This window comes from Erinaceus europaeus, chromosome 13, assembly GCF_950295315.1.
Source record: "Erinaceus europaeus chromosome 13, mEriEur2.1, whole genome shotgun sequence".
Taxonomy (NCBI): Eukaryota; Metazoa; Chordata; class Mammalia; order Eulipotyphla; family Erinaceidae; genus Erinaceus; species Erinaceus europaeus.
Window position 1 is genome coordinate 84,929,716 of NC_080174.1, and position 15,813 is coordinate 84,945,528.

At 40.5% G+C, this 15,813-nt stretch overlaps 1 protein-coding gene across 10 annotated transcripts in view; it reads left to right on the forward strand.

Annotated features, from left to right (window-relative positions):
* DNAJC6 (DnaJ heat shock protein family (Hsp40) member C6) overlaps nucleotides 1–15,813 on the forward strand; it is a 214,234-nt gene that overhangs the window by 151,511 nt on the left and 46,910 nt on the right. For all 10 annotated transcript variants that reach the window (XM_060206346.1, XM_060206340.1, XM_060206342.1 and 7 more), the window contains 3 exons: nucleotides 4,559–4,681; nucleotides 13,424–13,557; nucleotides 14,641–14,835. In XM_060206346.1, coding sequence (XP_060062329.1) covers nucleotides 4,559–4,681; nucleotides 13,424–13,557; nucleotides 14,641–14,835 — 452 coding nt within the window. The remainder of the gene's footprint in view (nucleotides 1–4,558; nucleotides 4,682–13,423; nucleotides 13,558–14,640; nucleotides 14,836–15,813) is intronic.

The window sequence follows — 15,813 nt, forward strand, 5'->3', positions numbered from 1 at the left end:
AGGACCTCATGCTTTAGAGTCTAATTCTTTTTTTTTCCCTATTTTTTCCCCTTGTTGTTTTATTGTTGTAGTTATTATTGATGTAGTCATTGTTGGATAGGACAGAGAGAAATGGAGAGAGGAGGGGAATACAGAGAAGGGGAGAGAAAGACAGACACCTGCAGACCTGCTTCATCACCTGTGAAGTGACTCCCCTGCAGGTGGGGAACCGGGGGCTCAAACTGGGATCCCTATGCTGGTCCTTGCGCTTTGCACCATGTGCACTTAGCCTCCTGCACTACTGCCTAACCACCCCCCCAAGAGTCTAGTTCTTTATTCACTGCACACCTTCCTGATCATTTAATGTGACTTTACATGTACTGAGTAAATACAGTTGATTATTGACAATACAATAATACAATAATGATTCACTGTTCAATTCAGTTCACACGGCACTCACTGTGTTTACACTGTGCTGGTTAATTTACAATCCTGTAAAGACTGGTTTTCCTCAACACACAGAATTGAGGCTAGAAGCATGTACCCCTTTGCACAGAACTACCTGTCTTAAAGGATTTCTGGCTTTAATTCTAAAAACTGCATGTGTCTCTCGGAGTCAGGCGGTAGCGCAGCGGGTTAAGCGCAGGTGGCGCCAAACGCAAGGATCAGTGAAAGGATCCCGGTTTGAGCCCCCCGGCTCCCCACCTGCAGGAGAGTCACTTCACAGGCGGTGAAGCAGGTCTGCAGGTGTCTGTCTTTCTTTCCCCCTCTCTGTCTTCTCCTCCTCTCTCCATTTCTCTCTGTCCTATCCAACAATGACATAGATAATAACTACAACAATAAAACAGCAAGGGCAACAAAAGGGAATAAATAAATAAATAAATAAATATAAAAAAAAAAAAAAAACTGCATGTGTCTCACCTTGAGATTGTACTTTGCAAATTGTCTTCTTGTTGTTCAGGAATAAATCCATTTTGTTGGCAAAACAAAACAAACAAACAAACAAAAAAACAAATAATAACTGAGGGTTGAAGAGGTTAGTCATTTGCCCAAGATTAATCAGGTAGAAAATGGTGAAGTCGGTTGGGGGTAGATAGCATAATGGTTATGCAAGAGACTCTCATGCCTGAGCATCCAAAATCCTAGGTTTGAGTCCCCACACCACCATTAGCCAAAGCTAAGTAGTGCTGTAGTAAAATAGAGAGATAGATAGATAGATAGATAGATAGATAGATAGATAGATAGAAAGTGGTAAAGTTATAGTACAAGCCCAGAATGTGACAGGGGAGATAACATAATGGTTATGCAAAAAGACCTTTCTGCTTAAGGCTCCAAATGTCCAAGTTCAATTTGCAGCATCACTAAAAGCCAGAGCTAAGTAGTGCTCTGGTTAAAAATAGTGATGACAATAATAATAATAATAATAATAAGGAAAACCTAGTCTGTGCCCTTAGCCATGTTGCTTTATGTTGAATTGACTGATTGTTTCTGTCTATAGATATTAAGAGAAACTCAGAAACAAGAGACCACTTGAACTTGGGTTTTGAAGGATGAATAGGAACTAGCCAAGGGAAGGAAAAACATTGTAGACAGAAAGAAGTTTGTACAGATGTGTGTTTTATAATCTTCTGATGACAAAATTTATCTAATTATTTGCTAAAATTTTTATTAGTAGTGTGTTAGTGCATACACTTTACCCTGCATAAGGATCCAGGTTCAAATCCCCGGTCCCTACCTGAAGGGAAGAAGCTTCACGAGTGGTGGAGCAGTGCTGTAGGTATTTCTCTCTCTTCGTCTCTCTTGATTTTTCCTTCCCTCTCTCTTTATCTCTGTCTCTATAAGAAAAAGAAAGAAAGAAGAAAGAACAAAAGAAAGGAGGAAAGACTGACTTTTTAAAAAGATATTTTAGTGTTTATTCCCTTTTTTTGTTGTCCTTGTTGTTTTTTTTATTGTAGTTATTGATGTCGTCATTGTTGGGTAGGACAGAAAGAAATGGAGAGAGATGGGGAAGACAGAATGGGGAGAGAAAGATAGATACCTGCAGACCTGCTTCACCGCCTGTGAAGCGACTCCCTTGCAGATGGGGAGCCGGAGGCTCGAACCAGGATTCTTACGCCGGTCCTTGCACTTCGCACTGCGTGTGCTTAGCCCACTGTGCTACCTCCAGACTCCTAAGACAGACATTTTTAATACACTATTGCATTTCATCTTCCTTAAGACACTATCACTTGGATTCTTTCACAGCCTCTTAACCAGTCATTCCTAACTTTAATTATATGTTATTCACACTGGATCTTGAAAAACATTTGGAAAATGCAGACCTGAGACTCATTTTCCTCCTACAATTTACTTCTCTTGACTCTTGATAAGGCGTTGACCTACTCCTCAGTGAACAAGCTTTCATTCATTTTTTTCTCCTTACATAGATGACTCTATCTGACCTTGGGGCTTTACATTGGCAACTATCTGATAAAGATAACTAAATATAACATTTATTGATAAGTTTTTTTTTTGTTGTTGTTACCAGAGCACTGCTCAGCTCTGGCTGATGATGGTGCGGGGGATTGAACCTGAGACTTTGGAGCCTTATCGATCACTTTGTGTGTGTTAGAGCCTGAAATAAGTCTTTTAAATAATTTTCCTGTGGTTATCATGAGCTGCGCAATAGGTAGGTCAGTAGCATGTACTACAGTTTATGAAGAAAGACTTAAAGAGGCCACTAATTAGCCTATGTCTAACTCCTTATTTTTTACTAGTACAAAATACATTAGTAAATAATCAGTTGTCTCATGCCCAGTATTTTGAGCCAAATGATAATCGCAATCTGTTTACACTCTGAAACAATGATTTGTATTTGAAGACCTCGATTGTAGTTTGGTCTAGGTAAGACATCTCTGAGACTGAGTTTTCTTATCTGCAAAATGGGATCCAATGTATAGCTCTCAGATATAATTGTTGTTCAGTACAGAGTCAAGAAGAATTCCAGGACCATCATCAGAGTTCTATAATGTCTTAAATGCCTACATGTTCTAGGTCAGTGAAAATGCTGAAGCTGATCCCACTGGAGCTGTAGGTTCCTTTCTTAACAGAAACAGACAGACAGCTCTGTATATCAGTACTTCTGACTTATTCTGTAGTAGTTTAAAAAAAATAAATTATTAGTGACTTAATATTGATTAACAACACTGTAAGATAACAAGGATACAATTCCATACAGTTCCCAACATCAGAGTTCTGTGTCCCATCCCTTTGATTGGAAGTTTCCCTGTTCTTTATTCCTCTCTGAGAGTATAGACCAAAATTCTTCTCTTTTTAATGAATATTCTTTTAAACTTTATTATCTTTATTTATTGGATAGAAACAGCCAGAAATTGAGAGGGTGGAGGAAGATATATATAAAGATAGAGAGACACTTGCAGCACTGCTTCACCACTCGAAAAGCTTTTCCCCTCCAGGTGAGGACTGGGGGCTCAAACTTGGGTCCTTGAGCTTTGTGATGTGTGCTCTTCCAGGTGTGCCCTACCTCACCCCTGGACCAAAATTCTTTATGGGGTGCAGAAGGTGGAAGGTCTGGCTTCTGTAATTGCTTCTCCGATGGACATGGGCATTGGCAGATGGATCCATACCCCCATCCCGTTTCTATCTTTCCCTAGTGGGGCAGGGATCTGGGGAGGTGAGGTTCCAGTACACACTGGTAAGGTTGTCTGTCCAGTCCAGGGAAGTCAAGATGGTGTCATGGTAGCATCTGCAACTTGGTGGCTGAAAGGTGGTATGATATAAAGTAAATTGTTCAGTAAACAGGCACCCAGAGGTGGGAATAGGGTAAAGAAACTAGGGATCTTCCTGTGGAGTACTTTTCATGTTACCTTGATGTCTGGGATAAAATTAGGAATAGAGAAAAGTTATGATGTAATCCTACAATTAAGCATTTAAAAGTAGATTGAAACACTTTGTACTTGAATTTGGTATTTCATATTCTTAGAGAATAAGAAAAATTCTAATTGCTAGTTTAAATGGTGTATTATAATTTAAAATATATTTCAAGAAGTATTTCATACTTTTACTGAAAAAAAATGTGTTTTTCAATTTAAAAAAGTATTATCTTAAGCAACTCTTTCTGTGCTTGGATACTTGACTCAACTCTTTCTGGATCATCTTAAAAGAAAATGTAGAAATACTCCCAATGGAGTCGGGTGGTAGCGCAGCAGGTTAAGCGCACGTGGCGCAAAGCGCAAGGACCGGCATAAGGATCCTGGTTCGAGCCCCTGGCTCCCCACCTGCAGGGGAGTCGCTTCACAGGCGGTGAAGCAGGTCTGCAGGTGTCTCTCTTTCTCTCCCCCTCCTTTCTCCATTTCTCTCTGTTCTATCTAATAATGAACAACGTCAATAACAACAACAATAATAACTACATCAATAAAAAAAGCAACATGGGCAACAAAAGGGAATAAATAAATAAATATTAAAAAAAAAAAGAAATACTCCCAATGAGAGAGAGAGAGAGAGAGAGAGAGATGTACTTAGGGGAGGAAAGTGAGAGGAAGTTCATAAGGAAATTTATATCCTTTTGCTGTTTCCTTAGGTTTCAGAATGCAGCTGGCCTGTTCGGCAGGCCCCAAGTCTGCACAACCTCTTTGCTGTGTGTCGGAATATGTATAACTGGTTACTTCAAAACCCCAAAAATGTCTGTGTTGTCCACTGCTTGGTGAGTAACTTTTGTCGTTTGAGGTGTTTGAGTTTTTAGTTTGGCTTAATAAACTACAGCTAGCTTTTTAATATAGATTAATGAAAAAGTGGCATTTATGTTGAATAACCGTTTATTGAGACATGGGAGTTAGATGGTGTGAAGAAATAAAAATCAGTGAGGGTTTTATTGTTTTGTTAACTTACCAATTGCCATAAGTAAGCTAGTGGACAAGGCACATGTGTAGATGACCACATAATAAGGCCCTCTTGAATGCACTGAGAAATATAAAAAAGCCCAAAAGAAGAACTTCTCAAATACTATTGAGTTTTGTGCCAATAAAATTGATATCAACACATTGTGTCAATGAAGTTGATATAAATACATTTTTCTGTATTTGTGTGAAAATTGAATAAAAAGAAGCTTATGCTTCTGTGAATAGATTGGGTATATTTTGGATACATAGTTTTAAACAGATATATAGGTTACTTTTTATACCATAGTGAAACTAATGATATATATGTAGATATATGTATGTATTTTTTTCATTTCTTTGGTGATATTTCTGAGTGCTTTTTTTTTTCAAAATGAGTTGCCTTATTTATTTTCCTTTGTTTTATTTTTATTGGTTATTTAATAGTGACTTACAAAATTATAAGGTAATAGGACTATAGGGCCAGGTGGTAGTGCACCTGGTTAAGCACACAAATTAAAATGCACAAGGTCCTGGGTTCAAGCCCCCAGTCCCTACCTGCAGGGGGAAAGCTTAGTGAGTGGTAAAGCAAGGTTACAGGTGTCTGTCTCTCTCCCAGTCTATCTTCCCCTCCCCTCTTGATTTCTAGCTGTCTTTATCCAATAAGTAAAGATAATTTTAAATTTTTTTTGAGGGAGTCAGGCAGTAGCACAGCGGGTTAAGTGCATGTGGCACAAAGCGCAAGGACCAGAGTAAGGATCCCAGTTTGAGCCTCTGGCTCCCCACTTGCAGGGGAGTCACTTCACAGGCAGTGAAGCAGGTCTGCAGGTGTCTGTCTTTCTCTCCTTGTCTCTGTCTTCCCCTCCTCTCTCCATATCTCTCCATCCTGTCCAACAATGATGACATTAATAACAACAATAATAACTATAATAATAAAACAACAAGGGCAACAAAAGGGAAAATAAATAAATAAATATTTTTTTAAAAAAATTTTAAAAGCTAATAGGGTTATAATCCCACACCATTCCCAACACCAAATCTCTGTGTTCACATCTCCCTCTAGTGCAAACTGCACTAGTTCCCCCAAGGTCACAGATACAGGATGACTATATATCTAAATCTGTCTGCATGTCTATCTGTCTATCTGCCTGTCTGTCTATCTATCTATCTATCTATCTGTCTGTCTACATCTTTCTATTAATCTGTATATGTGTGTGTGTATGTTTTTTTTCTCCCCGTTTTTATTCACTTCTACAGCCCTACCTTCTCTTCCCTTCCAAGTCACTCCTACTACATCGATTACTAGTTCCTAATGTCTTTTTTTTTTTTCTCCTCTCCCCTTTCAGATAAGTGAAACATTGCCTGATTTCCTCCAGTGTTTTCCAGATTCTCTTCCCTTTCAGTAATGGTATTAAAAAAAAAAAAAAGATTCCCAGTAACAAATATTTCACCTGGAATGGGGGTTCAAAGCCCTCTGGTCATCTTCCCCTATTATTTCCACCCCCTGAAAGTATGGACAAAAATTTTTGGCGTGGGGTGCTGAAGGAAGGAGTTCTGGCTTCTGTAATGGCTTCTCCGCTGGACTTTGGCTGGTTGATCCATACTCCCATCCTGTTTCTATCCTTTACTTAGTAGGGTTCTGGAGAGGTTAGGCTCTGGTATAGGTTAGCAAGATAACCACAGTCTTTCTAGAGTCCCTTTCCACAGTCTTTCTGGAGGCTCTTACCTATCATTTGAAACTCAACTTTCAGTAAAATCTTTATGATTCTTGAGTGGATTCACAGTATGGACACTCCCAGTATGTATCTAAATATCTCTTGTGGCACTTAATATATGGCATCATCATACCCTAGTGACTTATCTGTTTTCTCAATAGACTGTGACCCTCTTGTCAGCACAGACTGTGTCTTCGTTACCTTTGGGCCCTGTCAGGCTAGCCTGAGGGTATTTCTTCCCAGGCATGTGCTCTCTGGGTTGGAGAGAACTTGACTGGAGCCAACCTAGGCTGCTGCTTACTCAGCGACGTGGGAGAGAAATCAGGAACTCTTGTGGCTGAGCAGAAACACAATGCAATGCTTTTATTGATCAGAGAAAAATGCCTTTATATCTTCTGAAGGGGAAGTGGCAGGTCGGAAAAGGGAATGGGTAGGATAGGGGGTGAAGAGAAGAGAGTGCGAAAGTAGCAAGCTTCCATCTAACCAATGGGGATTAAACCAATACCCTGCAGGCAGGGCGGGTCTCAGGCAAAACAGTGATTTTGTAAATAGACCAGAGCATCAAGCAATGCAGGGGGCCTGGCGTAATGACCAACAGGGCCCTATGAAGGAAAGGTTTGTATGATTGCTAGAATATAGGAGCAAAGGAACACACAAATAGAATTGCCGCTAGAAGACTGAAACTATGCATTGTTCCTATGAGCTTCCCAGTTTTGTTTTTCCCCTATAATATTACTTGGTGATTTCCTCTCTTTTTTGAGAGTCAGTTAGTTAAAAGAGAGAAGGAAGCTGAAGACTTTTTTTCTTTTTTCTTATTATTTCTACTTGACACCCCCAAACTCTTGTCGGTAAAAGAAATAACACGCAGTGAAAGGCCAGGAGGTTTCCTTTTTAGACGTTCAACAGACAGCATTTATGAAGCAAGCAGCCTTTAGGCTTCTTGAAGATTTTTCTCTTTGCTGAAGTACTTTCTAAAAATTCAAAGAGCTTAGATCTCATAGCTTTGTAGGGAAGTTGACTCAAGAGAGACTGTAATCTCCAGGTTCTTATGATATAACCATAAATAATAATAAAAAAAAAAAAACCAGTAAAGTAAGAAAAAAAAAAAAAAGAAGAAGAAGAAGAAGGAAGAAGACCGAGAGAGAGAAGGAGAGAGAGGAAGAAAGAAAGGAGTTGCTCAGAAGATGAACATGTATAGGTTGGAAATCTACTCCCAAGTTTTTGGGAAAGGGTATTACAGTTGCGAAGTGGGAGCTTTTATTTGTAATCTTACAAATAGAATTAAAAAAAAAAAAACTTGAAAGAACTAAAAGGGTTATAATTCCACCAAATCTCTGTGTTTCCATCTCCCCTCAGTGGAAACTGCATTATTTCTCCCAAGGTCACAGATATGGGTTGACTATATCTCGAAATCTATCTACCTATCTGTCTACATATATATATTTATTATTGACAATAATAGGCACAGGCCTATCTTTTAATAAGGAAACTGGTAAACACTTAAAATGCAGGTAAAAAGAGGAAGGACATTCACAAGAGCCATGAGCCTGTTAAAATCTGAGTGTAAAAAAAAAAGGTTAAATTCTAAAGACAATCAGATTGAGTAAAATATCTTTTCTACAAAGCTGTCCTTGAGATCAGGATAACAGATGCTAGAGGCAGGTTATATAATCTTAACTCTTTTGTTCTGTTCCCTTTATTGGGAGAACAGATGTCAACATACAACAGAAGCAACAATTCTTCTTCTAGCGTTTGCCCTTCTTCCGTAGCCAGTCAACAGCGTCAGGTTGAGCCTGATGTCAAGTTTCGAGACCTCCTTTGAATCTGGAGAGGTGGCAGTCGTTGACTATGTGGGTCATAGTCTGTCTGTAGCCACAGGGGTAGTTGGGGTCGTCTCTGGCTCCCCAGCGATGGAACATAGCGGCGCACCGGCAACAATGATCATGAAGACAAACCTGATAGAGACACTGTAAAGAACTTCCTAGTTCTCTCTGGACAGACCGTAAGAGAAAGCTGGAAGCATTTGGGAAAGCAATTATGGATCCCTAAGGAGATATGAGGGAGGAGGAAGAGTTTTCTTTCCCTTTACTTTTTCCAGGAGAGAGGGAATGTTTGTCCAGGAGAGGTATAGGCTGGTAAGCACGATAGCAATCCAAGGCGACATTTCAATGTGGATATTTTGAGAGATGATTTTAAACTCTTAGAAAAGGGGAGTCCAGGAGTCGGGCGGTAGCGCAGGTGTTGAAAAGCGCAAGGACCAGCTTACGGATCCTGGTGTGAGCCCCCAACTTCCCACCTGCAAGGGAGTCGCTTCACAAGCAGTGAAGCAGGTCTGCAGGTGTCTGTCTTTCTCTCCCCCTCTCTCTTCCCCTCCTCTCTCCATTTTCTCTCTGTCCTATCCAGCAACAATGACATCAATCATAACTACAACCACAAGACAACAAGGGCAACAAAAGGGAATAAATAATACATAAATAAAAGAAAAAAAAAGAGAGGAGTCCATATTGACTCTTTGTGAACATACATATGAAACCAAGTGCAGATTTTGTGGCAAGATCAATAAATTAGAAAGAGTTTATTAAATCCCTGTCCAGTAGGATATTTCCTACTTCCCTAGATTCAAGATAGAGAATGTGAACTAGGTGTTTTTTTGTTTTGTTTTTTTCTCCAGGGTTATTGCTGGAGCTCGGTGCCTACACTATGAATCCACTGCTCCTGGAGACCATCTTTTCTCCATTTTGTTGCTCTTGTTGTGGTTGTTACTGTCATTGTTATTATGGCTGTTATTGTTGTTGTTGGATAGGACAGAGAGAAATGGAGACAGAAGGGGAAGACAGAGGTAGGGAGAGAAAGACAGACACCTGCAGACCTGCTTCACTGCCCATGAAACGACTCCCCTGCATGTGGAGAGCCTGGGGCTGGAACCTGGATTCCTATGCTGGTCCTTGCGCTTTGTACCATGTGTGCTTAACCTGCTGCACTACCACCTGGCCCCCTGAACTAGGTTCTTATATATCCAGTTGAATTGTAGCTGATTATCTGCTTATGATGATGAATAACTAATGGGTCAGGATTCCCTCAGGAAATGTTGCATTTGGTTACTCTTCTAACAAAAACTTAGATAAAACTACATACGTCAAGATTATCATTTATTCTGAACTAGAAGGGCCATATAATAATTCTACATTTAAAAAATATATATAATTTTCCCTTATAACAAATTAGAAATGTGAAATTAAGTATAGGATAAATGTAAAGCTCTGAGTTCTGCTTCTGAAATATGAATTCTATTTGTCGATCATCTGCAAAATGACTTAAAGCTTTGATGTAGAGAAAAAGCATAAGGGGGAGGGCAGGCAGTGGCATGACCAGTTGAGCTCACATGTTACAATGTGCAAAGACCCAAGTTTGACCCCCCTGTGCCCCCCGTCCCCATAGGAGGGACACGTCACAAACACTGAAGCAGGTCTGCAGGTGTCTGTCTTCCTCTCTTCCTCTCTACCTCCTCTCACTTTCTCTCTGTCCTGTCAAATAAAATAGAGGGGGAAAAAAAGGAAAAAATGACTGCTAGGAATGGTGGATTCATAGTGCTAGTAGTGAGCCCCAGTGATAACCCTGGTAGCAATAAAAATAAAGACAGAAAGAAAGAAGAAGAGAAAGGAAGAAAGAAAGAAAAAGAAAAAGAAAGGGGGAGAGAGAAAGAGAGAGAGAGAGCCAGAGAGAGCAAGCATGGGTACAATGAGAGCTTATAGTTTGGTCTAGCCTACATTCAAGATAGAAATTTTAAAATAGGGAGTCGGGCGGTGGCGCAGTGGGTTAAGCACACATGGTGCAAAGCGCAAGGACCAGCATAAGGATCCCGGTTCGAGCCCCTGGCTCCCCACCTGCAGGGGAGTCGCTTCACAGGCGGTGAAGCAGGTCTGCAGGTGTCTGTCTTTCTCTCCCCCTCTCTGTCTTCCCCTCCTCTCTCCCTTTCTCTCTGTCAACAATGACATCAATAACCACAACAATGTTAAACAACAAGGACAACAAAAGGGAAAATAAATAAATATTAAAAAAAAAGAAATTTTAAAATAAATGTATAATGTTCAGACTAAGGGCACTGATATTTCTTTATGTTTTGGTCAGAATTCCTGGTCAGAAATCTTTTACTTTGCACCGTACATCTGAGCAATATATTTAAAATTGTTGTTAAAAAAATTTTTTTTTTTTCAGAGCATATCACGTAAAATGGGATATCAAATGAGGAAGAATGAAAGGGAGGGAATATATGTTTTCAGATAGGGTTCTCCAGAAAAACAGCACCCATAGAGGTCTACCTACCTGTCTTACTGGCCTCCCTGCTCATTGTGTTGATTCAAATATAGTTAGAGATACATGGAGGGTTACAGAAGAGGAAGTAGATTTTTTTTATGGTAATTGGTCCATATGATTCAAATGGTTATGAGGTAGAAAAAGTTCCATCATCTGCCTCTTGCAACTGGACACCCAGGAAAGCCAATAACATAATTCAGTTCAAGTCTGAAGATCTAAGAATCAGAGGAGTCTAAGCTCTGGAATCTGAAGATCCAAGAAGCTCCAAGAAGCTCCAAGATCTGAGGCCTGGGAAAAAATGCATGTCTCACTTCAGGGAGCATGAGAAAAAAGGATTTTTTTTTCTATGTGGAAACTCAACATATTGAAAGACTTCTGTCATGCAATCAAGAAGTGAATCAGGATTTATATACTCAATTTACCGATGATCTATCTCTTCCAGAGACACATCCAGAAATAACATTTCTGGATATCTGGTATCTCTTAGTCCAGTCAAGGTGGACACAAAATGGCATTTTTTTTTTTTCCTTCAGGGTTATTGCTGGGCTCAGTGCCTGCATCATGAATCCACCGCTCCTGGAGGTCATTTTCCCCCCTTTCGTTGCCCTTGTTGTAGCCTCGTTGTGCTTATTATTATTGCCATTGTTGATGTTGTTTGTTGTTGGATAGGACAGAGAGAAATGGAGAGAGGAGGGGACTCAAAAAGGGATCCTTCTGCTGGTCCTTGTGCTTTGCACCGCATACTCTTAACCCACTGCGCCACTGCCCCACCCCTGACACAAAATGTTAACCGTCACAGCCTGGGTTTGTTTTTAACTTAGAAAATAAAAGGGCTGATGGAAAGAGAGGGTATTTCTAGTATGTAAAAAGATGTCACAAAAAGGAAGAAGTAGCTATTCTTCTGGTACATTCTCAGTAGAAATGAGGCTCCTTGAGTGTAGTAGGATTTAATCAACATGAAGAAAGGGTTTGTAATCTGGATTGGGCTGCTCTCAAGGAATAATAAACTCCCAGTTACGTAACCTCTATAAGTAGAGGTTGGGCCACCGTGTTCTTCTGGAATGTTATTACATGTATTCCTTTATTGATTGCAGCTAAATCACATTCAATTTCTTCCTTTTGTTTGTCTATCAGTTATCATCAGGGCTCCATGCCCGCATGACTTCACTGCTCTCAGTGGATTTCTTTCCTTTTAGCTAGAGAGTGAAAGACATTTGGAAGGAGAGAGAAAGAAACAGATACACTATGGAAAGCTGGGAAATGATATGCATGTACAAGCTATTGTATTTACTGTCGAATGGAAAACATTAATTCTCCAATAAAGAAATATAAAGAGAGAGAGAGATACATTGCAATAACTTTCCACCACTCAGGAAACCTCTGCCATGCAGGCATTCTCATGTGGTGACCCAGGGTATGAATCTGGGTCCTTGTGTATGGCCATGTGTACACTCTACTGGCTATCCAACTGCCTATGTTAACATCTTAATTCTCAATGAACCTAGGAACTTACTTTGGGTAAAAAAGCACTACTGGGGGTCGGGCGGTGGCGCAGTGGGTTAAGCGCACGTGGCGCAAAGCGCAGGGACCGGCGTAAGGATCCCGGTTCGAGCCCCCGGCTCCCCACCTGCAGGGGAGTCGCTTCACGGGCGGTGAAGCAGGTCTGCAGGTGTCTATCTTTCTCTCCCCCTCTCTCTCTGTCTTCCCCTCCTCTCTCCATTTCTTTCTGTCCTATCCAACAACAAAGCAACGTCAACAATGGCAATAATAACCGCAACGAGGCTGCAACAACTAGGGCAACAAAAAGGGGGAAAAATGGCCTCCAGGAGCGGTGGATTCATGGTGCAGGCACCGAGCCCAGCAATAACCCTGGAGGGGAAAAAACAAACAAACAAAAAAGGACTACTAACCTATAAACTCTATTATTATTATTAGTAGTAGTATTATCTTTATTTATTGACTAGAGACAGCCAGAAATCGAGAGGGAAGGGGATGATAGAGAGGGAGAGAGACAGAGGGACACCTGCAACACTGCTTCACCATTCAAGAAGCTTTTCCCCTACACATGGGGACATGGGGACTCGAAGCTGGGTCCTTGTACATTGTAACATGTGCACTCAACCAGGTGTGCCACCACCCGCCTCCCTATAAACTCTTTACCTCTGACCCAAAACCTAGAGAACTCAACTCTTCAGATCCAGCAAGCCTGAAGGTACTTTGAAGATCAAATTTTTTTTTTTGCGGTAACAATGTGCACCATTAAATTTAGATCGCTAGGATTTTTCGATAGGTAGATAATTTTATCCCGAGAGTCAGCCTCTCCTGGATGTTTTGTGATGCAAGTAGTTGCAAACCCCAGTGTTGATTTTTTTTCAAGTTTCGAACTGAAAGCTACATCAAAACTGGAGAATTTTTCTCTCTCTCTTTCTCTCTCTCTCTCTCCTATTTACATCCTTTTTTTTTTTTTTTTTTCCATATTGCGAGCAAACCATTTTCAGTGGTGAGTGCCTGATGGGACTGAGTCTATATTTTCTTTGGCAGGATGGGAGAGCAGCATCGTCCATTCTGGTTGGTGCGATGTTCATTTTCTGTAATCTCTACTCTTCTCCTGGCCCAGCTGTCCGATTGCTGTATGCAAAGCGACCAGGAATTGGACTTTCACCGTCCCACAGGAGGTAAAGTAAGCTGGACACAGAGTGGCTGCAGACATGGCCTAGTTGGTATCATGTTCTAAACGGAAAAAACAAAACAAAAACCTTTACATTTTTTATTATATTATTTACTTACTGCTGGATAGAGACAGAGAGAAATTGAAAGGTGAGGAGGAGGTGCAGAGGGAAAGAGACAGAGAGACGCTTGCAGCCTTGCTTCACCCCTTGTGAAGCTTTCCCCCCACAGGTGGGAAACAGGGGCTTGAACTTGGGTCCTAGCACACTGTGTGTGCTTCACCAGGTGTGCCACCGCCTGCATCCCTGGACCCCCGTTTTTAAAAAAAGATAATTAGTTTATTCTCTTTAGTCACAGTTGCTTATTTTATCTTACTTAAAGTGTATCTTCTTATTTTCTTTTTTAGATTAATAGTGTGCTTCTGATGGCAAACTCTGAAAAATTTCCAAAGCCAATGCTTCTCTGATAAATTCAACCTGCTAGACCAAATAGGAGTAGATGTTCAAATATTGAGGCATAGCACAAGGCTCCCATAAACCTTTGCATTAAAAAATACCCCTTTGTCATTCTTGAAGGAAAGTCCAAAAATGTCATGAGATTGAAACTTTCCTTAATTATTGTCTGCATTCACTTTTTAAAACAATGTTTTTATTTATTTATTTGATAGAGACAGAGAGAAATTCAGAGGGGAGTGGGAGATAGAGAGGGAGAGAGACAGGGAGATACCTGCAGACCTGCTTCACTGCTTGTGAAGCTTTCCCCTGTAGGTGGGGACTGGGGGCTCAAACCCGGGTCCTTGCACATTGTAACATATGCGCTTAACCAGGTGTACCACCACCCGGCCCGCTGCGTTCACTTTTGATAGATGCTGCTGATGAAATTGACGGCCCATTTAATGATAAGTTAATAGTTATCAAGAATGAGCGTGACAACAAGGGCAACAAAAGGGAATAAATAAATAAAATAAATATTTAAAAAATAAAAAACAAAAAACAAACAAACAAAAAAGAACGAGCTTGATAGGAAAGAACGATTGCTTCTTCCAAGTCTGCGGTGAAGAACACCAACTCAGTGACAGTCTTCTGTTTCAGATACCTGGGATATATGTGTGACCTACTAGCAGACAAGCCCTACCGCCCTCACTTCAAGCCTCTCATGATTAAGTCAATCACCATCAGTCCAATCCCCTTTTTTAATAAACAGAGAAATGGCTGTCGCCCTTACTGTGACGTACTGATTGGAGAAACCAAAATATATACAACCTGCACGGATTTTGAACGAATGAAGTAAGTTGTAACACTTGTTCTTGTGAACTACTCATTTCTTAGGTGAATAGACTCCTGTTCTGCCTCTGAGGAGTACGTAAAGTTAAATGATGGATATAAAAAAAAAAGTTCAGTGCCAGTGAAAGCACAAGTAAATCAAGGGACGCCATAGTGATGTAATTAAAGAAGTCGCAGAATAAGTAGAAAAGAGCAGGTATTAATGGAGAATGGCGGGAGGTGTAGAAAGTAGGGAGAGTAGGTATAGTAACCAGATTCATTTGGAATGAATTCATTTTGGAATGGACTGAATCTGAGAATTGGTCACCAGTGGGTCTGGGTGGTGGCACACCTGCTTGAGTACACATGTTCAATTGCCCACCTGCAGGGGCAGAGCTTTGCGAGTGGTGAAGCCGTGTTGTAAGTGTCTCTCTGTCTTTCTCACTCTCTATCAACCCCTTCCCTCTCCATTTCTGGCTGTCTTTATCCAAAAATAAAGACAAAGATAATAATAAAAAAATAAGTATCTAAAAAAGAAAAAAAAAAGAGAGAGAATTGGTATCCAAGACACTCAAAAATGATGTTGTTAATTTTCTGCTGGCCTTGTGTGAACTTTTGGGGTCTCCTTTTTATTATTATTATTACTATAATTATTATAATAATTATTATTATTATTGATATGAAGTTAAGCGATAGTCCAGGACTAAATGGACTTGAGGAAAGTAAGGTCTATAAATTAAAGATGGGTAATGGACTTGTCTGAAAATCCTTGTGGGATGGAGAAAGAGAAGAATGGGGAAGGGGGGGGCCCGGTCTCAGACCGATGTATGACACCTTATGGCAGATCCATTTTGTACCTACTACCCCTGGCCATGCTGCTGACTTTAATTCACACAGAAATGATCTCTTGGCCCTGGTCTTGGGACAGTGATCCTATCGGGGCCCACAGAATACTTGTACGATAATACCCAGTTTGGAATCTCATTCATTGAATGTGTTCAT